Source organism: Stegodyphus dumicola, chromosome 7, assembly GCF_044657685.1.
Source record: "Stegodyphus dumicola isolate Sdum_Otavi_A_Nest chromosome 7, ASM4465768v1".
Taxonomy (NCBI): Eukaryota; Metazoa; Arthropoda; class Arachnida; order Araneae; family Eresidae; genus Stegodyphus; species Stegodyphus dumicola.
The window spans coordinates 146,546,768-146,571,622 of record NC_140774.1 but is presented as its reverse complement, the minus strand read 5'-3'; the positions used below and the strand labels follow the sequence as shown (position 1 = coordinate 146,571,622).

At 33.0% G+C, this 24,855-nt stretch overlaps 1 protein-coding gene across 1 annotated transcript in view; it reads left to right on the top strand.

Moving 5' to 3' along the window:
- LOC118197754 (uncharacterized) overlaps nucleotides 1-24,074 on the top strand; it is a 45,774-nt gene extending 21,700 nt beyond the window's left edge. The window contains exons 5-6 of the mRNA XM_035369296.2: nucleotides 795-900; nucleotides 23,864-24,074. Of these exons, the coding sequence (XP_035225187.1) occupies nucleotides 795-900; nucleotides 23,864-23,991 (234 nt within the window). The 3' untranslated portion in view covers nucleotides 23,992-24,074. The remainder of the gene's footprint in view (nucleotides 1-794; nucleotides 901-23,863) is intronic.
- Nucleotides 24,075-24,855: the final 781 nt, after the last annotated feature.

The following is a 24,855-nucleotide window of genomic DNA, read 5'->3' as shown; positions in this document are numbered from 1 at the left end:
TCTAAGGGAATAATGCACCAGATACAACCAATCCCACACTGTGGAAAGAGTTACAGTGGTGGTGGAATAATGGTTTGGGCTGGGATCTCTCTCGGTGGTCACACTGATCTGCATGTGTTCCAGTGAGTAACTTTGAGCACTGTGAGATATGGTGATGGGATTCTTGATCAATATATGCTCCCATATGCTGCTGCTATTGGTCCTGGATTTCTTCTGATAGAGGAGAATGCGCAACCGCACCGAGCTCGGGTTGCTCAAGAATAATATCTTGAGGGTCATGGTATGGAGCAGATGGATTGGCCAGTTCAATCCCCCGATCTGAATCCGATAGAACATCTTTGGGACCTCCTTGGGAGACATGTTGCTGCTTTAAGTCCTACCCCAAGGTTGTTAGATGAGCTTGAACAAGGATTATGCCATGTCTGGTCATTGTTTCCCATTTCACTGACTGACAAATTAATTGACAGTATAGAACGCCACTGCTGCCAATGTATTGCAGCTATGGGTAGATGCATTCTTTATTAGAACCCATTTTTATAACGTTACCACCACATTTTCCATCAAAAAGCTGTGATGCTGGATTTCTCTGCGCAATTTTAAGTTGTAATTCATGTTTGTGTTGAACTTAACAAAAATTCTATGTTTAATTAAAGAACTGTTTAATTAATATGCATCTAATTTTCTTATTTCTATGTTACTTCATTCTCAAATTAGGTTAAAAATACATGCTGTTCCTTAACTTTTGGAGGGCAGTGTACCTCAGAGTTAAAAATAATGATTGGACTTGTTTTTAGGGTGTAGCTACTGATGTTCAAATCCATGCTGAAGAGCTATTGTTTCTTAAGAAACAAATGAATAGTTTATTAGCAAAACACACAAAGCAGCCAGTGGAAATCATTGGTATGATTTTAATTCTAAATTTAAATATTGCACAATATATAATTTTCTTTTTCTTATCCATCTATGTATGAAATTTTATATTTTTGTAGTGTTAGCCCATTTATGGGGGGGGAGGGAAAAGATGAAATTTGCTTTGATAAGAAAGAAAGATAATGGATGTGATTACTTACTTTTATAAAATTTTTATCTGTTGATCTATCTGTTTGCATAAAAATGAATTTCTAATTAATCTCTATGTATTTGCATTAATTTTTTTCCCTCTTATTTCTAATGACCTTTTTAAAACTTCAGACCAGAAGTTATACTGCTGGCTATCCAAAATCATGAAGGGAGCATCCAATGAGCTTGAAATTAGCAACATGGGTAGAATTCGATAGAAATTACAAATGATTAGCACTGCTGCGTTTAATAAAATTATGCAAAAATGTGTACCTAGAAGCAATATAAAAAAGGAGAGCTGTAGGCTATTTTAAGTACTGCAACTGTGTATTTTTCATTATTCTTTTGTGTGGGAAATTTCACTATGCCTTCTTTAAAAAAGAATGACAACCATTTGAGTCAATTTCTGAGTTTAACAGAGGAAGAATAGCAGCTTATGAAGACTGTAAATTATATTTTCCAAAATTGGTGCTTGTGTTAAAGAAAATATAACCACAGTGATGCAAATGTAAAATTGGTGCTTGCAAGAATGACAACTGGACCCATAAGATTGATCATATTAGACTTGTCATGCCCCCAAAAGAGGTATGATGGTATGTAGTGATGCCAGATCACAAAGCAGCATCAAGATCAGTTCAGGAATTATAGTGTTTTGCACAATAACCTGTGTCAGGACCGACCATTCAATGAGCATTTACTCTGCAGCACAGGTATGTGCAGCTGCAATGATGTATTGAGTGCTATACATATCAAAGGGATGGTATGACATCTTTTGAGAATCTTGATTATGCCTACAGTAGTGCAGTTTTTTTATGTGAGGTGTGGATGCATTGCAGTGGTATCCATCGTGACCTTTGCATTATGCATCATTGTATTGACCCATAATATGAAGCTAGGGTTTGAGTTGCATTAAATTTTATTTCTGTGTCTGTTTAATATGCATTGCCAGCACACTTAACAGCCACTGCTACATCTCTGAAGTTTGAAACTTTTGCCATTTTCATCCCTTGAAGACTTACTCTATGTCCAGTTTTAACAGAGCAATGCATGAACATATGTGACATAGAGCACCTATAATTCTTCATTGCCTGCCATGTTACGCTGCTGACTTGGCTTGCCCATTTCCTTATTTTTGCTTATTGAACACATTTGATTCATGATAGACAAATCCATATGTGATATCACCCCTTTCTTCATCCTCCTCCTCATAGAGAAAACACTCCACCCTTTTAACTCATAGAGAAAACACTCCACCCTTTTGTATTTTTAAACATTTATTGCACAAACACAAAACTAATACTAAACTACAATACTAATAACTGAAATATATAAAGTAATACAAGTTAATTTTGGTTTCAGTAATGGCTCCTATGAGCCTTCCCTATGACCTTTCTGTCGGTTTCCCTCTTGGAAACTAAACTTTTGGCACTTTCAGATTGAGAGCCAACACCCTCTATACATCTTGTTGGTTGGCGTCACCCATACATCACACCCCCCATCCAAGATTGAAATAGGCTGAAAGCCTATTGAAATTTGAGAAATTATGGTGACGTCAAACAAAAGAGTTACTTACCTACTAAAGTCTACAACTCAATGAATATTGAAGTTGAAAGATTTATAACACAATATTTATACAGGTTACTTCTACACCTACTACAAGACTTCTTCTAAAACTGTAACATATAAATGATTAAAAATTGGTAATCGAACAATTCTAAATGCAATAGAATACTTAAAGTTCTATAAGATTAGCTGATTTATGATTATGATTTTGCTCTCCTCCTGTCATAAATAAATCAACGCGATGGAGACACTGTGTCGCAATCACAATTTGCACTAAGCAGATGTGATTCAGAGGTCAATAAATCATAAACATTTGGAGTAATTACGCAGGGAATATGAAGTTTTTCTGTTAAAGCTACTAATATTTTGACAGGTTTCAATAAATTAGGATTATCAGCATTTCTGATGGATATAGGAATTCTAGCCACTTTAGCTGATATGGTTTCTCCAAATGCGGAAATTAGTTCAATATTACAGTTGTTCTCAATAGAGAAATTTGATATGTGTTTCGGATTTACAACAGAAATCTCAGCCCCCGAATCAATTATGGCTTGGATTTCGTTACTTGCAACACAAATATTTACCTTTTGCAATGGTTGCATAAAAATTTCATTTGACAAGCATGAAAATCCGATTTTTGCTATTACTTTATCACTAGTATTTTCTCTGGTGTTTCCTTTTTTAGAGGAGTATTTGTTCTTTCCGATTTGTTTCTTTGTGGACAAGCTTTCGCGAGGTGCGTTAATTTTTCACATATGTAACGGTCTTTGGGTGGATATTTATTTTTATTTATGTTGCTTCTCATATGAGGTGGAATATATTTCGATTCTCTTGAAGAACGGGACGGCTTAGATATGTTAAGGTCAACTAATATAGGTCAATTTCTTTAGCTAAATCCTTAGGTTTTAACCAATTTTTTCCTCTTTTAATATTAACGTAAGTTGCCGTTTCTCTATCTAACGTTTGGAAAAGTTTGTCAAAAATCATTAGTTGGCAGAGGGTATCAAAGTCATTAACTTCGCGTAATTGACAGTAATACTGGAAATTTGCAGAAAGTCTAGAAGCAAACTGAACATGTGACTCTTTAGGATCGCATCGTGCTCTTCGGAAATTCATTAAACATTCATAAGCAGTTGGTTGATATTCTTTTAATACTAGATTTTTAATGGTTTCATAACATTTTAGTTCTTCATCATTAGTGTAAAATAATATATTAGCTGTCTTATACCCTAATATGTTAATCAAAATTTTGAATTTGAGCTCCTATGGTACATTTTTAGTTATGAATGCTCTCTCTAATGTTTGAAAAAACAAATTTAAGTTTTCCGATCTTCCCGGAACAGGAATAGTTAATGTTTTAACACTCTTTATTATATTTTCCAAATAATTTCCCAAACCTGTAGTCATGTCTTTATCTACGCGAGATCCATCTTTGACTTTTTCAAATTCTAATTCTTTCTCTAGCTGCACTAATTTTAGTTTCTCGAGTTCAACCTTTAGAGCTTCTAAGGCTAACTGTGCATCTCTAGCTTCTATTTCATTTTCTTCTCTAATTTTTCTTTCCTCAACTATTGAATTTAATAATCCAATTACAAATTCTGGATCATCTTTAAATATTTTACTGTCCTCAGTTTTACCTTTTAATTGAACCACTGTTAAACCAACGGTTGGTGTATCTTCAATTTCACCAAGAAGGTTTACTAAATCTTCTTTCTTAGTATTCTTATACATTTTTAATTTATATACATCATATATAAATATATCTTCAATACATCTATACTTTGAATAAAATAAAATCAAAAGCTTCCTACCTGCTTTTCTTAAAGCTTCTCTACCATCATCTAAAGCTCTGGTTATCTTAAAGCTCTGGTTCTTGAAAGAGAGCGTGTGATATCACCCCTTTCATCATCCTCCGCCTCATAGAGAAAACACTTCACCCTTTTTTATTTTTAAACATTTATTGCACAAACACAAAACTAATAATAAACTACAATACTAATAACTGAAATATATAAAGTAATACAAATTAATTTCAGTTTCATTAATGGCTCCCACAAGCCTTCCCTATGACCTCTCTGTCAGTCTTCCTCTTGGAAACTAAACTTTTGGTGCCTTCAGATTGAGAGCCAGCGCCCTACATATATCTTGTTGCTTGGTGTCACCCATACATCACACCATGGCTTAGCAAACTGCTCTTGCAGCTATGTGAGATGAACTTTCTCAACATGTGGAAACGGGAACAGGGAAAAGTGGATGTAGCATCAGAACTTTGCATATGGATATACAGGTTTTGCTCCATTGCACTATTGTTTTAGCACAACATTCATCATAGGGTATACTGCGCCTCACCTCGAGCTCAGCAAGGAATCTACCACACAATGTGAAATGTTCTCACCTTTCTCCTACTGGGCGGTCCTTCCATGTTGCCAGTCTCCATCATGTAATTGCATTTATATGCATTCTGATTATTATTTTTTTTTTTAAATACCAATTGATATTTTGATAATGCCTTGGTGTCTATTTATGTTTTGTTGTTCATTCATATATTTTTTTATTTGTTCCATAGAGGATCCTGTTGGATGCATGTATAAATATCTCATTTCATTAGTTTCAGAATATTTTTGTTCTGTTATACGCCATGAGCTGCATCATAATGTTTTAGATTTTTTGTCATGATTGCTTCACACTCAGGATATATCTGATATCTTCTGGTGTGATTGGTTGCCTGGTTTTGTAATGGCTTTCTTTTGTGAGTTGATTAGGTAATATATAATGCTTGGGATTGCCCCTTTTCCCACATCCTGCATCTGTATCACATAGATTTCAAGCAAAATAGTATGCAAGAAAAGGGTCATGTCTCCTTATGAATATTATTGAGAAATTATATGAGATATGGTCATATGAGGGGTACTTATACATTTTATATACTATTCTTCCTTCTTGTGCAATGTACCATTTGTTTCTCCAGATTTCAAGTGTTCTTTTTCTTAAGGAGTTCTTGATATGTAATCTTGGGTGTAGTATATCTGTTGTAGGCAGTGATTCAGTCTGTTCTGCTTCTGCGCCACTTCTGCAAGAGTATCTGCTTGAACAACATGAACGTCTAGCAGTATGTGGAAACATAATACACTAAACATACTCCAAGTATATATTCAAAGTCCATTTATTTTATGACTGAGGCATGTTGCAGCAACTATTGCCAACCCTGGCAGCTCACAAATTACTGATTACTTCATGTTCTTTATATTGAATGGAACATAACTTTAATTGGTTCACCTTTGTATATTATATTGTTTGTCCCACAAATATTGTTTTGGTATCTGCTGTTTTTCATGAGTTCCTTCAGTTTTCTTTAAACCTCTTCATTAGTATTCGATAACTGCCAATTCTTCCAGTTATTCGACACATTTCCTGGACTTACTGGTCTCTCAATAGATAACTTTAAATCTCCTGGTTTTTAATTTTTATCCTTTTCAGAAATAGGATGGAATATTAATGTTTTTCTTAATGAGCAATATTTATTAATAAATTTAAATAAATATTTTTCAGCAATAAAATTAAATTATGTGAATAAAATTTCTCACAGTTTAAGTTTCATTAGGGAGTTAATGAAGCTTAGATGGTGTAAATTTCATTTTCTGATCCCTAGTGGTCTTCAGCATAATTTTTCTTATTACATTTTGTTTGATCTGAATGGTCTTAATCAACAGTAGATATTTGTAGAACTTTATATGAGAATTCGACCAAATGTTTCATTGATGAATTTATTTTATCTAATTTTGTTTTAAAATCAGTACATTTAAATCCATTTTGGAACTGAAAACATGAAAAATATACAGTGCCTTCCCTGGATTTGAATTCCGGACCATCCGATTGATAGCCAGACATGCTTCTAATTACATCACAGACGCACATGGGGTTTGGATGTAGTCATCAGATCTTGGTGGTGAGGAATTTACATCCGTCACATTTTAATTTGTGTCACTGTAAAGCAATTCTTTTATTTTGTAGAGGCAGGAGATGTATAAAATGTGCAGTGCTCTTATTGAGATTTTAACTCCAGGCCCCCTGACTGCTTGTGGCATGTACACTGCTAAAAGGCTTTTTTTTTTTCAAATGACATGCCGATTTTTTTCCATATTTCGATTCTTTGACTCAAAATATGCCAAACTAGCAAGTTTAGTAAAAATCACATGAGAAGTTTTTTAAAAAATTAGTTCTCAAACTTTTAGCTCCTCCATGTTAATTGAATTTTATATATATTTATTAATATTGCTTTTTTTGTTAAACTTATTTGATTCTTCCTTTTATATTTTGAAATTTAGGTTCATTCCAAATAAAATATGCCTATTTTTTACGATTTATTTTTTAAATTTGTATTTTTAATTTATTTTTTGAAAAAACTTTGAATTATAACCTATAAAAGTTTTGCCATCATCTTAATGTAGATGTATTTTTAAGCATGCATGTAAAAAATTAGAGTTTTTTATTCAAAATTTCCACAATATACGTGAATTTACATTTTGGCATGTTTTGAAATTTGGTGTATTTATTATAAGCTATAATAACAAAAATGTGATTTATGTACTTTGTAAAAATTATTTGAAAGTATAAACGATGACTTTTTTCCCCGCTCGGGGACAATGAAGAAAAAGCAAAGGAAAATAGGTTGTTATAAATTAAGAAGTTCACCAAGTGAATTATTGTTCTGTTTCTATGTCCTGCCATGACTATCAGGGCACCAATGCTGTCTTACTACTTCCTCTTAGGGAGGAAACTAATGCAGAAACAGACAGGTGAAACCGTAACTAACTATATATCAACTGAGAACTAAACTATTAAGAGTTAGCTAAATTTCCACATTTTTTAGTGATCGTATAAGTGAAATTTTTGTGCATTGCATTGTGAAAATGCATCAGTGACCGTTCCATGAAAGGATCGGATAAACAAGATGTAAAATCAATATATTTATATAAGAAAAACACATAAAAGATATAAAGAAAACATAAGTAATAGGTCTCCAGATTAAAATACAAGTTTATTCAAATTCCTCAACAATTAAAATTAAATCTTATCCTAATCAGAGACTCAATTTTCTTATTTTAGTAACAGGTTTCTTATTAAGTTACAGTTCAATTTTCTTATTTTAGACACAGGTGAATTCTTCAATTTATCATTTTCTTTTCTTTTCTTTTTTTTTTTTTTTTTTTGTTACATTTAAATCAATGGTTTGCAAATCTACTATATGACTCTTTTAATTTATCATGAACCACTGCAGTAATTTCTAAGAGGTTGAAAGAAACATATTATCTGTAATTCTACATCTGTTCTAAGGATGATTACACAAACAAATTCTATTTTTACATCCTATTTCATATGAAGACTTTCAGGTTTGTCTCGGTAAATTAAGAAGGGGAAAAGGGAGGCAAATTAGTCGTTTAGAATTAATTTAAAGATTCAAAGTTGGTTTTAAATTCCAAGGAAGTTTCTGGAACCTTACTAAAAATTCAGGCATATGTCAAACACAGAAAAAAAAAAAAAAACTTATCTTGGGTAGACATCTGGAAGTGGAGAACTAGTATCCTAATATCAAGCTGTCGACAAACGGCACTGGGCCTTGGTTACAAATCGAAGTTTCAGAGGACATCGTCCTGTCCTGGCACTATTGGCGAAACACACGGCCGGTAACTGGTTTTTTTAACGACAAAGAATTTTCTCTCTGGAAGGCAAGAGAACTGCTGCCCCGCACGGCTGCCTGCCTGGACTTACCGCTCCAACAGGACATCATAGACTATGAAGCGAGGTATTTTTTATACAAGACCAAAAGACTTTGTCCTCGGTTTTCAGAAAATGGCATAGAGCAAATGTGTGGCAGGATAGCGTAACTGCCGTTTACTGTCGGAAGCACAACTGGATGGATAACTATCCTCCTTTATTCATCACCAGAAACTTAACTCTCATACCTCACCTTCGAAAGTCGGCCAACTTCCTCTTAGGGAGGAAACTAATGCTGAAACAGACAGGTGAAACCGTAACTAACTATATATCAACTGAGAAGTAAACTATTAAGAGTTAGCTAAATTTCCACATTTTTTAATGATCGTATAAGTGAAATTTTTGTGCATTGCGTTGTGAAAATGCATCCGGGACCGTGCCGTGAGAGGATCGGATAAACAAGATGTAAAATCAATATATATATATAAGAAAAACACATAAAAGGTATAAAGAAAACATAAGTAATAGGTTTCCAGATTAAAATAAATATTTTAAATTCCAGATTAAAAGTCTCTAAATATTTCAGTAAAACTCGCCCATCTTCAATTTCGCCCTTTTGCCAAAACGTGGCTGGGGAGCATATTTCCCGCTCCCCGCCGGAAACACTTCTCCCGACGTAAATTACATCTCCTCCTTTCTATCGCTCAACCCAAGAGCAAGTTTCAAAAGTAACGTCCAAAGAGTAAGTCCACACAGTAAGAGATTCAAACTCGAATTTTCTTCGTCTCCTTCACAAAAACGGGCTCCCACAATGGCTTCAATTATCGCCCCCATAATTTGGACAAAATTTGCGTTTCAACCCCTGAATGAAGAAATAAGGGTGAACGTGCATGCGCGCCCTTCTTCACTTAGCCAACAACCTGACCTCCGATCGCCAAAACCTGAATGACCTACATCGAAAGTTAAGTGGCAGCCTCTGTGTGTGTCTTGGATAAAATTCTAATTGGTATTTGTGCAGCGTATTCGTTATGCTATTTTCGGAATTGATTTTTGCTGGATTAAATTTTTGGACAATCACGTTTTCTTTCTTTCTGATTTTTGTGTGGGGTATTTTTGGCTGGTTCAGAGGTTCCTTGTGTTGTAACGTTCTTTTCTTTTCTAATGGTTGGCCCTGATCAGGCCGCCTTCTGTTCTTAGACGTGATTGTTTGGGATTCATTCCTGGAAGTTATTCAATTTCGTAGTACTTAGGGGGGTCGTTACTTCTAGTTTGAATACGTTCATGTGACATATTTTATTTGGATTTGTTTGAATTTTTAGTGTGTTTATTTTCTCAGGAATTTATTTTATGTATCTGCGACGCATTAATTATCTTATTTTTATTTATTTTATTTTTTTTTTTTGGTGTGAACAATTGGATTAGATTATTTCATGTCTTCTTCGGGTGTGAGTATCCGAACAAGTTCAGTGGCTTATCTATCGTCAGGGAAAAATTGACAGATAAAGTCTTCTTCAATTTTGAAAGAGTGATTGTTCTGCTTTGGTCGAAGGTGAGGGGGGTGAAATCTGGTTTCTTTTTATGTCAAGTTTCTTGGTTTGTATTCTACTAAACTGTTAGTCAGCTGTTTGTATTTCGAGCATTGTTATGTTCTACTAAAGGGTATTGTGGTGCTGAGTTCTTACATTACGGGGTTGTTGCTTTCACTTTCTCGGGTTGAAGCCTGCAGGGGGAGAGTTGCTAACACAATGATTTCTAACTACAGGGTTTTCCCACGCTTGCATTGACAACTCCGTACTCATTTAATGTACTCCATGATTGTGCTCAGCAGAAATTGTCACAATAGTAAAAATGTTCGTCCTCAGGTGAAATTGTTTACATTAATGGACTCAAAAAAAAATGAATAGATAAATAAATGTTCAGAAATGTGGCCACACAGAGACTGCAACACTAGTGTGATGTAATGAACTGAAAAAAAAAAAAAAAAGAGAGAGAGATTATTTTTGTCATAAAATTATTGAATTCTTGATCTTAGACATATTTTGTTTGTGATTAACACCTTATTTTTTTATTTTTATTTATGTATGTGTTCTGAATATTTCTAGGTTTAATTAAGTGATTTAATTGATGATTTTGATTAATTATTTTTGATGATCTTCCTTGAGTATTTTAATTAGTAACTGCTTTGATTAATCTTGTTGTTTTGCTTGCACATTTTGGATTTGAGATTTAATGTGTCAGTAACATCACCGTTACCAAGGAGTCGTGTGAAATATTGGTACGTTATGTTATTCTTTAGCCTTATTGCACAGTATGAGTCATTGTATTTCAAGAAGTATCTGTCTTCTAAATTTTGGTGAACCAAAATTTATTCGCATAGGGGGAAGGGATGTTGTGTAGATAATTGTCTGATCGCGTTATAAAACCTAGGTGAATGATTTTCTGATTTAAGAAAATCTTAATTTTATTTGATTCTGAATTATTTATTTTAATGCTTTAATTTTGGGGAAAAACAGATGCTTCTGGGAATATTATTTAGTTTCAAAGAATATTATTTATTTACCTTTTATTTGCAATTTTTGTCCAAGCTTTGATTCATTGTGAAAAGAAGCAGGGAAAGGAGGCGATTTTGCTAAGTCATGATTTCACGCATTTTGTCCTTTAGAATGTTCTAGAAGAAATTTCTTTGTGCAATTGACCTTAGGACAGGAAGTATGTGACATAAGGGTCAGAGGTTGCCACTTAACCTTCGATGTGAGTCATTCAGGTTTGCTGATTGGGGGGTCCGGTTGTCGGCTAACTAAAGAAGGGTGCGCATGCGCGATCACCCTTATTTCCTCATTCAGGGGTTGAAACGCAAATTTTGCCCAAATTAAGGGGGCGATAATTGAAGCTATTGTGGGAGCCCGCGTTTGTGAAGGAGACGAAGAAAATTCGATTTTGAATCTCATTTTGCCCGACTTTCGAAGGTGAGGTGTGAGAGTTAAGTTTCTGTTGATGAATAAAGGAGGATAGTTATCCATCCAGTTGTGCTTCCGACAGTGAACGGCAATTATGCTATCCTGCCGCAGATTTGCTCTATGCCATTTTCTGAAAACCGAGGACAAGGTCTTTTGGTCTTGTATAAAAAATACCTTGCTTCATAGTCTATGATGTCCTGTTGGAGCGGTAAGTCCAGGCAGGCAGCCGTGCGGGGCAGCAGTTCTCTTGCCTTCCAGAGTGAAAATTCTTCATCGTTAAAAAAACCAGTTACCGGCCGTGTGTTTCCCCAATAGTGCCAGGACAGGACGATGTCCTCTGAAACTTCGATTTGTAACCGAGGCCCAGTGCCGTTTGTCGACAGCTTGATATTAGGATACGAGTTCTCCACTTCCAGATGTCTACCCAAGATAAGAAAAAATTTTTTCTGTGTTTGACGTATGCCTGAATTTTTAGTAAGGTTCCAGAAACTTCCTTGGAATTTAAAACCAACTTTGAATCTTTAAATTAATTCTAAAGGACTAAATTGCCTCTCTTTTCCCCTGATTAGGATAAGATTTAATTTTAATTGTTGAGGAATTTGAATAAACTTGTATTTTAATCTGGAAACCTATTTTTATGTTTTCTTTATATCTTTTATGTGTTTTTCTTATATATATATATATTGATTTTACATCTTGTTTATCCGATCCTTTCACGGAACGGTCCTGGATGCATTTTCACAATGCAATGCACAAAAATTTCACTTATACGATCACTAAAAAATGTGGAAATTTAGCTAACTCTTAATAGTTTAGTTGTCAGTTGATATTTAGTTAGATACGATTTCACCTGTCTGTTTCTGCATTAGTTTCCTCCCTAAGAGGAAGTAGTAAGACAGCATTGGTGCCCTGATAGTCACGGCACGGCATAGAAACAGAACATTATTCTTGGTGCAAACTGAAAAAATTCGCCAAGAAAAATTTTTGAATTTCTCACTAAAAATTACAAAATTTAATATCTAGGCATAATTTGAGTCGTAGAATCGAAATATGGAAAAAGCCTAGTATGTTGTTTCGTTTATTTAGTCCAATTTAGTGTCAAAATACCTATGTTAGAAGAAAGCTATGTATAAATCTAATATACACTCTTAGACAAAAAAAAAAAAAAAAAAAAAAAAAAAAAAAAGATGCCCACCAGCGGCCGAGCGTAAAGTCGCTGAACGCTGGTAGTTCGGTCCGGGGTTCGAATCCCGCGAACGGGCTGGCTGCATGGGTGTTTTCGTGGTTTTCCCCATGAGTAACATGTATACGAGCCAGTTTCCCTTAGAAAGTCCTCCACGAAGGCATCCCTTCCCTTAAGCAGATAGCCCTCGAGGCTTTGCTGCAATTAAATAACCTAACTTAACCTTAGACAATAAATAAATAAATAAATAAATAAATAAATAAGAAAAGGGACGCACCATGATGAAGATATAAAGGAAATTAGACACAAATTGATATGCATACTGTTTTCGACGGAAAATGCAAAATTTTACAGGCTGCCATTGAATGAACAGTTGTCGCTTGGACAAGATTTGAATTCTTGACGAACTACCAATGTTCAGCTGTCTTATCCAGTCTTATAATTCTCTTAGCATGCATATATGTTTGGCAAAGCTGCTTTATATACCTCCTTAAATACGTTTTGGATGTATGCCCTATAAAGTAGCTAAAGCCTACGAAAATAAAAACGAATAATTTTTTGTACAGAGCATTCAAGTCTTAACATTTCTGTAGTATTCTTTAATGGTATAAATTCTTATTTTCTTCGTATTTCTTTTCGAACAGATGCAACATACTTTTGTACTTTCATATGTTGATAATTTTCTTCCGCAAAGAGAATATATACACTCTTAGACACACACACACACACACACACAAAAAAAAAAAAAAAAAAAAAAAAATGGACGCACTGAGAAGATATAAAGCAAATTGGACACAAATTGATATACATACAGGTTTTGACGAAAAATGCAAAATTTTACATTTTAGCTGCCAATGAATGAACGGTTGTCCGCTACAGCGCATCTGATCTGCGCAACTGGAAGGATAATGAAGAGAAGTTACGATTCCTGGTCATAAATTCTTCACGAATTTCATTCTGTGTTCTCTGGTAGACAGTAACTATGCCTCGCATACAGGTGCGCGAACGATATGCGTAGATGTCAGAATTTGAGAAATGTCGTGTAGTTGGGCTCAAAGAAGCTGGATGGTCTTATCGGCGAATGGCTCGACATTTGAGCAGGAACGATGCCACTATTAGAAGATGTTGGCAGGAATGGGGTGAACCATGGCCGCACACAGTGTCAAGAAGGAAGCGGTAGGCCTAGAGAAATAACAGAACGTGAAGACCGAGCAATCGTCAGAGCGGCACCTCACAGCCCCAGATGCATCATTATCATCAGTTGTACGTGCAACTAGTGCTTCAGTGACTGCAAGGACCATTCATAGACAGCTCACAGAAAAAGGACTGAGGTAACAGCACCCCTTGCACCAACTCCATTGACCTCTGTACACCATCAAGCCCTTTGCAGTGATGTCAGGCTCATTCGCACTGGAATGTCACTGACTTTAGTAGAATAGTCTTCAGTGATGAGTCCCACTTTGAACTGAGCCCCGATGACCAGTGAAGGAGAGTCTGGAGACATTTCGGACAGTGGTGTGATACCAACCTTACTGTCTTCCGGCAGACTGGCCGACAACTAGGAGTGATGGTCTGGGGTGCCATTTTATTTCATAGTAGGACCTGTTTGGTTGTCATCCATCACAACCTTACAGCACAGCGGTACCTCCACGAAATTCTAAGGCCCATAAAGTGTACTCAATCTTACATCATACATTTACTGCATATATTCTCTTTTTGTCTTTCGTGTGAAAGTGAGGTTCTGACATTTTAATGAAGCTATTAAGGTATCATTTTAGATTTGTATGTATTAATTATCAAAATCATTCTTAAGACCACCTCGATTTTGTAAGTGTGCTGTTATCATAGAGTTTTTTCTCTTTTTTAAGTTAGTATTGTAGTTTGTATGTTGAAGAACAAATCCTGGCGCATATGGCCTTTAGAGCTTTGCGCCAGGACTAAACTACCACCATCACCATTCTTAAGACTTATGTTTTTTTGCCACAGGGTTTGTAGCGGTCCTTATAAGTGCTTATAAGTCCTTATATTTGAAAATAAAATATAAAAGCCCTTATAGGTGCTTACTTTTTCTTTAAAGCCCTTATTTTTTGTTTTTAGTGCTTATTTTTTGCTTTTAGTGCTTTTTTTTTTTTTTAATGAATGCGCTATTTTTCCCGGTACCAAAGCCAAAACTAAATAAACAACTTTTCTTCCTAATATGGAATGTCAGATGGTGAATCATACTCCCGGAAATAGCTTTTCCCCTTTCTCTGCATTAACATAACCTTTGGTGTCCACGAAGAAGGTGCCCGTCGTTCTATTGGTCAAAGAAATGCGAAAGTAATAAATAAAGGGAAAGTAATCGAATAGTCAAAATAATTTTGTTTTTTTGGCCAATACATTATATAGTACGAAGATTGGGAGGTTCTCCCCTTTCTCCGCAAAATCTCGAATATTGAAACTGTTACAGAGCACTGCAAAACAAGCAACGGACTTTTTTTTTTTTTTTTTTTTTGTCACTTTCCAATCTGGATTGAATAGGACTAAAAGTTCTGCGGTCTACCAACCAAGCGAAGAATGATTCTATTCTGGAAATTTAACGCCGTCTATTGAAAATTAGAATGAAAAACACCCCAGTTATTTAGTTTTTTATTCTCCCAATACCGGCAGCTGTTGATTCCGATTGCGTAATATCACATAGGGAAGAATTATGGCGCACGTATTGTGCAATAACGCTTGCAATATTTTGCAGAGATAATTAATTTTGATGTTCTGTCCGAAATTTGTTTATGAACACTTAAAAGAGTTTTAATGTGCTTGCTAAGCAGAATATTTTTCAGTTCCATTGGTTTATTTTTATATGATGCGCATATCGAAATGTCAAAAGCATTTATTTAGCGGAAAAATTTAAAGAGCGGCTACAGTCTACCCCCCTCCGCTCCTCTTTTTCAAGTTACGCTCGACTGTCCGAATATTCGCCAATTTCCAAGTATGCGGGTTAGTTAAGATTTTACTGTTAAAGGATGACTGCATGAAGCAAATTTCTGTCTTCTGATTTCAGAAATGTTCCTCCTTTTTACTTAAATTACTTTGCTTGCAATATCTGTTAAGAGAAAACTGATATACAATGAAAATTTAGAAAATGTTCAGAATTTAGATTTAAATTATTTAAATATCAATATGAGTGGAAAAATAAATATGTATTTATTATTAGGTTCCAAGTGAATACAATAAATATGCCTTATTATTATTTATTTTCTCTATTTTGAACTGAAATTTCATCATTAAATCTTGTAATATAGTTTAGTTCTGCATAGTTTTTTTTTTCCTCTCATTGTAAACTAGTTCTGTAAATTGAACTATTATTTAAAAAAAAAAAAAAAAAAAGTAATTATTTTCCATGGTTGAGGTAATGTTTATTCTTTCTTAATAAATACTGCATTTTTCATATTTTAAATTACAAGTCTAATTTTTAAGGTTATGCAGTATAATGTAATTAGACAGGTGCTTATTTTTTTCTTAAAATGTTCTTGAAAATTGCTTATGGGTGCTTATTTTTTTAACTAAAATGTGGCTATGAACCCTGTGCCATGTTAGCATCCACTAATCGTATTTTATGCATATTTGATATTAATAAATTGCTTGTGTTCTTTACCATTCAAGAAATTTTTCAGATTGCCAAAAGTGTAATAAAATCACAGTTTAAAGAAGCATTCAATCTCTTACAATTAAACCCTTTAGGGTATCATAATCTTGGTAAGCAAACTGGTATCACAAACTTGGGGCTTCAGTGATCTTTTATTTACTACTATCCCTTTTTCTCTTCCCTCATAGTTTTCTCTTTGGATATGAGGCCTCATCTTAGTTTTCTCTTTGGATATGAGGCCTCATCTGATGCAATCCTTTTGTTTCTATTTCTAATGATGAGAAAACTGCTTGATAATTTGCAAAATATGGTTATCCGTGTTATTGGAAAAGAAAGTCCTGATAATAGAGGGTCTAGGTATTGTTCTCAATGCATTGCTTTGACATCTACTTTAGCGAAATAAATGATAGTTACATATCAAACTAATATGTATCACTGGGCTGGTCAACTCTTTGGCAAAGCAATTAGAAAATCTGCTGTATATCTTGTCAAGGGTGGAAGCTATTTAAGAAGTGCCCTGAGAGTGTATAGATATTCTGATATTGGCACAAAGATTTCATCTCCTTATTGGACTTCTTGGGGTTTATTACAGTAATTGTCTGAGCTAATTATTATTCATTCTGGCTTTCTTAAATGTGTGTTTTTCTCCAGAGAGAGGAATGAAGTATGTATGTATAAGCAAAATTCTTTGCTATGAAAAATTTTGCTGGTTCATTCCAGAATGCAGTTTCTTTTTCAGAAGAGCTTCCTATCTACATTTGAAGAAGCAACTTCTGTTGAGAAGCTTCACTTCAGGGATTTATTCATAGAGGTCAGAAATTAAAGACAAACACATCTGATCAGCCATTACTCATTTTAGGTGCATATAATTATACTGCAGACAAACATATTTTTGAACTTCTTATCTTAAGTTACATTTGAAGCTGATCTTCTGCATATACTAATTATGAAATACGTAAAAACCTGAAAGAACAGTGTGTCTGCAATGTAGTACAATGTCTGCAATGTAGTTGTAATGTAATACAACAAATTTCCATTCAATGAGATAGCAGAATTCTTTATACTAAATATCTGGTCTTGACTTTTGAATGCCTGGACTTCCTGAATATATCAAAGTGGTTATTTTCATTGTTCTGTATGCATGTATATGCCTTATCCACTGAAATGGCCCCAACATCAGCACTGGATACTTAAAGTTATCTTTGAATTTCTCTTACATGTGCTCAATATGCAATGTTGACCACGGTAGTGATACAGCCCTCCTTTGTGTGTTAATTGTAAAGGAGAACATCCATCACGCATATGCAAAGGGTGTCTCTCTCTAGGCCTCTGAGAAGGAGACACAGAACCTGTGTGTAACCAAAAATATCTCGCATGCAGAATCCTGTTTGCAAGATCTTTCTAGCTCAAATTCCGATGTGAAATTACATTCCCTTCAAGAAATAGCCAGTGTACAGCATCAGTACCCACTAAGACAGAACCTTCACACACACACACACACACACAAAAAAAAAAAGAAAAAAAAAAAATCATAAATTGGACTCTAATGTTCATAATACTTTTTTGTCCCTGTGAAAAAATTTTTGATCTGTTCATTTCCCCCCCAAATCTTCTGTTGTAATTAACCCAATTTAATTAAAAAAAATTTCAATCCAGGCCAAGCAAATTTAGAAATTTAGTAAAAAAATGAAAAATAAATTTTAAAAAAACCTTTGTGTTCCTAAACATGTGCTTAAAAGCCAGCTCAGCAGATGATACATTAATCTTTTCATATCTAATCTTTCACATGTATATATGAGATTTTGATAGTGAATTTCATTGATAACACAATTTTATATTATATTATAATGGCTGCTGTTTATCTTGGCAGACTATGTTGCAAGAAACATCTCATCTATTGCATTATAATGAAAATTCCCATTCCGAAATTTAAAAATATTTGTTGAAACATTCATTCATGTAATATGGCAAGATCTGTTGGATCAGCAAATTAGCAGTAGGTTCATTCCATATCATCTTCTGTTTAAATGTGGCCTTTTGAAGGAGCAATGTGAAATTGACTCAATTTCACACTGGACACGTCCAGTTTACCAATTGTCACTTGATATGAAAGGAGAATGTTTCATTATGGGATTACTATGTTGATATTTATTCCATTTTATATTTGTCCAGTATTTTATGCTCTTTGTCATAGATTCTTAAGGGGAATGATATAACTTTAGATTTATTTGAAGAAACTTTTATCCAAATTATTTTTATTTTATGTGTTGTTGCTTTATATACAATGTGTAGTATTTTATGTGCTTGTTTTTATTTTTGCTATGTTTTGCTAATTATGTGCCAGTATTTTGAGCACACTAACATATTTTAATTTCTTTTTAATTGTTACTGTATTTTCCAAGCTACAGTATACTCCTCAGCAACTGAGGTAATACCAAGGATGACATCACCATGCATTTTTAATTTCGTTTTCCATTTTTTGTAGACAGGTTTTGATTTAGATTGTTTGTGATAGCAATTTTTCCATTACTGTATAATGAACAAACTAAATTCTTTTGACAGTGCCCAGTTAATTCACCCCCACCTACCAAGAATTAAATGTGTGTTATCAGTCTATCTTTATTTTTGCACTATAATTATTTTAATATTATGTGCATTTTACCATTTTATACTACAGTTAAGGATGTATTGTAGTGTTATTATACACATTATTCTGTTTTTTCCTTTATATTATTTGAGATTAAAGACTATAAATCAGACTTTTCTCCCAGAAATTTCAACCAAATAGTGAAAAATTAATTTTTTTTTTAAAAAATAACTTTTTGCTTTGATGCATGCATCATTTCGATGATAAGAGGCAAAAATAATTTTCTGTAATGTATAAATGAATTATGAAATTATCACATTAATTTGTCATAATGTATAAATGTATTGCAAAATCATCGAATGAATTTGATAAAAGGACCAAATCCCTTCATTTTTTCTCCTTCTTCAGATGGACTAGTCATAATTGTACATAGTTCGGCTGTTGATTGCTGGAATGAACTCCTTCAATGCTACTTCACCTTCACCAATCTGAAGGTTTTCCTCCATTTAAAAATAATATGCCATTATAGTTTTCATATATTAATAACACATTTTTCCTTATTTAATCTACCTCTTCTGTAATATGATTATAGCTACTTCTGCAACCAGCAATAACAGTAAACAACATCTGAGTCAAGCTAAAAATAGAAGTATGTATACTTAGATACCTGCTTTACCTACAGAGTATTGTGCTAGTCCCTTTGCCTATTCATTATTTTTACAGATATTGTTTAACATAATGAAGTGTCATGACTTTAGGTGACTTGCTGTTGGATATTCTTAGTAAGCAAGATACCAAGCAGTATTTGCATAATCAGTGGTCAACCAGAATATACAACTTGTGAGATTTTTGCATTGGTTATATCTTAAATGCTGGAAAGAGTACATAACGGTATCAATCTGTGTGCCTACTGTAAGAAGGCACATACAGGGTCTTTGCATAACTAGAGAGATGAGTTCATTAGATTAAAATGTTATGACAAGGTAAAGGATGCACTGAACAAAAATTTTAGATTAAATTTCATGGTGGTCTGTAAAGCAGTTGTTCCTTGTAAAAGCTAAACTATAAAATTTCATGTCTTCTATTAAAATTGCCATTTATTGCAAGAAAATTTAAGGTATACAGAAGGTATCTGATGCATTGCTTATGAATACAAACCATTATTCTAGCTAATTAGAAGTGATTAATGATTTTAATTTCTTCTTATTAACTTTATATGTTAGTAGAATCCAAGAAAACAATAAACAGGTACATAGATTACTTAAAGCAGTTTTTTCAGGAACATAACTGTGTTTCTTCTTTTATTGCAAGTAAATGAAAGCTGGGCAGGAGAAATAAAATGAGGTTAAACATGCATACTTTACTTAACCTTCAGTATTTACTACCTTAATGAACTGTGCAGTTCTTCCTTGAAGACCATGTTTCAGCTGTAAATTTCTTTAAGACTTCATATTTTCAGAGTATCTTGCTGTACATTGGCCAAATTAAACATTTAAAAAAAATTTTCATCAGTGAATATGATTTGTGTATTCAGAAAGGAAACAAGTAAATCAGCCATATCATAGTATTTTTATCTGCAGTTCATATGCTTCATTTTGCTTTTGTAAAAATCATCCAAGTAACTTTTTCAGTTCAATTAGGTTTCATTAAGATGTATTATATCCATAAAAAATTCTGTAGTTTAGTGAATAACTTAAATTAAAATCTGTAAATCCTCCTTGTTTACAAACAAATAAATTTTTGATATGCTTTGAATTTTGATTTCATTTTTTTTATCCATAGATGATGAGTGTTTTTGTTTCCTTTCCTTACTTTTCTATTATCTTTTGTTTCCTTTCCTTACTTTTCTATTATCTTTTGTTTTAAAGAGCATTATTATAGTTTTTGAAAGTTCTCAAAAAATGTTTTTTAGTTGGTACAGAAGACAGTATACTTGCAAAGTTAAATTGCCAACAACATTTCTGCTTTAATTAACCCCTTCGAGGCGGGTAGCGAAAACGCGCGCTTATCGCTGAGGCCGGCAGTGTCTTACGCGAACGTCTCTCCAGGGCCGGGGGCTTTTTTGCTACTAAGCCTAAATCCATGAAATTTCCAAAGTATCAATGCATTGTTTAATAATGCTCTATAGAGTATTTAAACGGCTTATGCTTTATAGATATTTATATATATATACTTTAATTACCTTATTTCTTGTTTAAATGCATATTTTACACATTTTATTTTAATTACTCACCATTTTATGAATTTTAACATTATACATCTGAAAACTAAATATATTACTTAAAATTCTTTTTTCGTATGAAAAAATTTGAAAACAGGGATCTACACATAGTCCTACATTACATTCCTTGCACTCGTAATAACTCATTTGCCGTTTTGGAGGATTTTTCCGGGAATGTGAACAAACGAAGCATCGTCGTCTCATTTTCTTATCAGTCTCTTCTGAACAAAGTTTTGGAAAATGTCTTTCAGTTAATCTTTCAGAATCAATATCAGAATTTCAGAATCAATATCTGAAATATTTTGCATCATTTCTGCTATTTCATGCTCTGTTAAACATTTTCGATGCTTCGACATTGCAACGGTAAAAACAAAGAATTCACGTCTAACAAGATTTAATTATTTTCTAAAAACTGAACTGCAAACCGAAATACCCAACGCTTTAGAGCAAATAAAACTTCTCTACTTACAGTAAACAACTACCACGTGCGAATAAAGTGCGATTTAAAGAGACGTCATAAATCACGCCATTCGAAACATTTATTTCCCCATTTGTTTATATAATCAAAAACACGTGTATGTGAGTCATGCTTCTCTCATTCCGAGTAGAAGGTCTAATGTACATGTATCTGAAACCATATGGACATACAGTGCCATCTTGTGGCAGAAATTATAGTTTGAAAAACGTTCCAAAGTACTGGCACAAATACGTGACAGTCGGTAGAGAATGGAACAATCCTCTGGCACGCCTGCGTGTCGGCCAGTAGGTAAGTGTGTTCGTTGCTGGCACGTATACGTGACAGTCGGCGCAAAGGGGTTAATCATCTTTGTATTAAATAATTCATTATTTTCTTAGATTCTGCTAATTTTACCTTATCATTATCATAATCATCCTTAACATTTACCTCAATGTTCTTTTAAGGTGTACAAAATTTCATTGTTGCTCCAGATTGTTAATCTTTCTAAATTTTATCCGAGGACTTCTTCTTTCACTCAGTAAATGTATTTACTATTATATAAAGCTTAATAACTTATACATAATACACTTTTTTGTTCCCCTTTGATCAACTATCAACAACCATCAATCTAGTGTTATTTAAATAGCAACAAATAATTGTCCCTTCATCATGAATGTGAATCAGAATAAATTCACTTAAATCTAAGCAGTGACGCATGATCCTGCATTATCTTTTAATGTGCTAGTTGGATGAATCAAATATTAATATTTTGAGTATGCCTATAAATTTATATTTTGAGTATGCCCATCAGTATAGCCAGTCCGATAACTTCAAAAATATTGCAATTGTTTGCTCTTCAGTTCAAAGCAGATCCCGAATTTTAATCATTTTTTTATAAAATGCGAGAGAAAACTGAGAAATAGCAGTTAACTTCTCTTCACATTCATTTACTAAAACTAAACTGGATTCCTGAGTGTCAGGGTTATAAAATTTCAAGAAATACCTTATGACTGTGTTATAGTGTTGCTGTGATTTCTGCATTGTTTGGCAACAACTTTTATTTGTTACAAATGGCTGAGAAGAAAGTATTTAAGTACCATTTGACAAGAAAATATTTAAGTACCAATTTTGGCACATTAATTTTTCTATAGAATCTCAAGTATATGTTTCTTTATATCAGTTCATAAAAAGCAAATTTAAAGTTAAGTAAATTTTAAATGAAATTGAATTACAAAAACAAAAAAAAAACAAACAAACAAAAAAAAAAAAAAATTAAATATTGCTGTGAATTAATCTACAATATCATTTAAATTCTGAGAGCATGTGTAAATCAAGTGCAAGTATTAAAATCTATGAATATAATAAATGTATAATGTATAATTCCAATAAATTTTTTAATCCTAAAAATTTATAAAATACATAAGTGAATAATTGTTGAGTAGGCAGGAGACAGACTTACCTAGGGAAAGTTGCCTCGAAAGCTAACTCTTCAGTTATTCAATTCGTGTTTCGTCATCCATGTAGGCAAGGATAAAAGGAAAATTCAAAACCAAAAGTAAAACCAAATGTTGTGAATTACTAAAAGGAACAAGTGGAATTTAGAGAAATTAGCAAGTAAAGACTAGAATAATTAAAGTCAATTAAGAGTACAAAACTAAATTTTTTAGGAAACCAAAGTAATTCAGAAACTCTTGCCTACAAAAAACTTCCCCAACACGTATTATGCAAAAAAATCATAAAGAAACTAGATACTATTTATAAAAAATACATAAATAATACTAAAATAATACTAAAAAAGCAAGTAAAAAATAAGTTGGTGGTTTTAAATATAGTTGGTAAGTTAAGTTGGTTAACTTACCAACTATATTTGTATTTTGAGAGTGGAGCAGCATGCCAAACTAAGCTAGGTTAAGTAGTGTATTTCTTCTAACGAAATAAATACAGGGCGCTATAAAAGGTAAAGTTGAGTGTAAAGCTGCTATCTGTTAGATCTATTTTAAAAAACCTATTCTGTAAACTTTTAGTAATTAAAATGTGTGTTTTGTTGCAAAAACTTTTTTGCTAACTGTGAAGTATTGTAAAAATGTGTAAAAATTTGTCAAAATGCTAACTGTAACATAATGTGAAAAAATGGTTACATATTATTAAGGTTACATATTGTTGAAAAAATAATTACATATTATTATACATATTATTATTGTAAAACATTAAGGATTGTAAAAAATCAAAAATGTTTTCGAAATAAAATTAATTTTAATTTTGAAAAATTTAAAAAAAATTAAATGATTTTAATTAAAGTAAGAAATTTATTGTAATAAGACTTAATTTATTAAAACTGAATTTCAACATGCTTAATCAAAACTTACTAAATACTGGCCAAAAAGTAAGGAAAATTAGAAAAAGATAAAAATCTTCACTCAATTTGGGCTATAACTGAGACTTTTGAAAAGAGATGTATTATTTGTTAATGCATTAAGTGTAAATGTTTTATTTTAGAACAAAGCGTGGAACGTGATCGATTTATGACTCCAGAGCAAGCTAAAGAATTTGGTTTAATAGATGCTGTTTTATCACGTCCTCCAGTTCTAGAAGATGAAAAAAAGGCAGCCTCTGTTAAACAATAAAAATGGACTTTATATATAATTTAATTATATGTGTATATTTGTAATTTCTTTATTAAGATTGCTAATAAATATCTTTAGACATATTTTAGTTCCATGTATTATTTTCAATTAAATAATTAAGGAATTTAAATTTAGCTTAGAAGTGTCAAATATGTATGATTTAAAGTTGCTGTAAAGTAAAAACTATTTTATATTAATATTTTAACCATCTGCCAACCTGTATATATTGATAAAGAAGGTAATGTTTTCAGTCCCAAAATTCAATAGAGTTTTTAGTGAATAAATTAGAGCCCTCGCAATATGTTTTTACTATTTTTACAATGAAATCTGTGTGTGTGATTATTTATTTTTTGGATCATGTTAAATCTTAATGAAACTTACAAAAATTTCCATTTTCCATATTTTAAGCTTTCTTCATTCGTATGAAGAGATTGATTAGGTTTTAGGTAAAACTGAATAACTGGAAGTGGCACTTGCAGTCCATAAGAGCGGGTTTACAGTAGTGGGACTTTGAGCCAAGAAATGTATATGAACTTGACCACTATAGGTCCTCACTATTTCTACTCCCTGCCAACCCATATGAATAAATAAGGGAGGTAATGTTTTCCATACGAAAGTTTGATAGTGAGGTTTCAGTGAAAAAGCACATATTCGGGTCGCCACAGCACGTTTTTACTATTTTTACGATGACATGTGTCTGTCTGTATGTGACCTTTTTTTTCCATCCACAATACTGTTATATGAAACTTAAAAACTTCAGTTTTTGGTATTTAAGTTTTCTGCATTCGTATAAACTATACATTCATTTTCTGCATTCATATAAATTGGAAGTTTTACTTATAAAACTTATAGTAGTTTTTGATG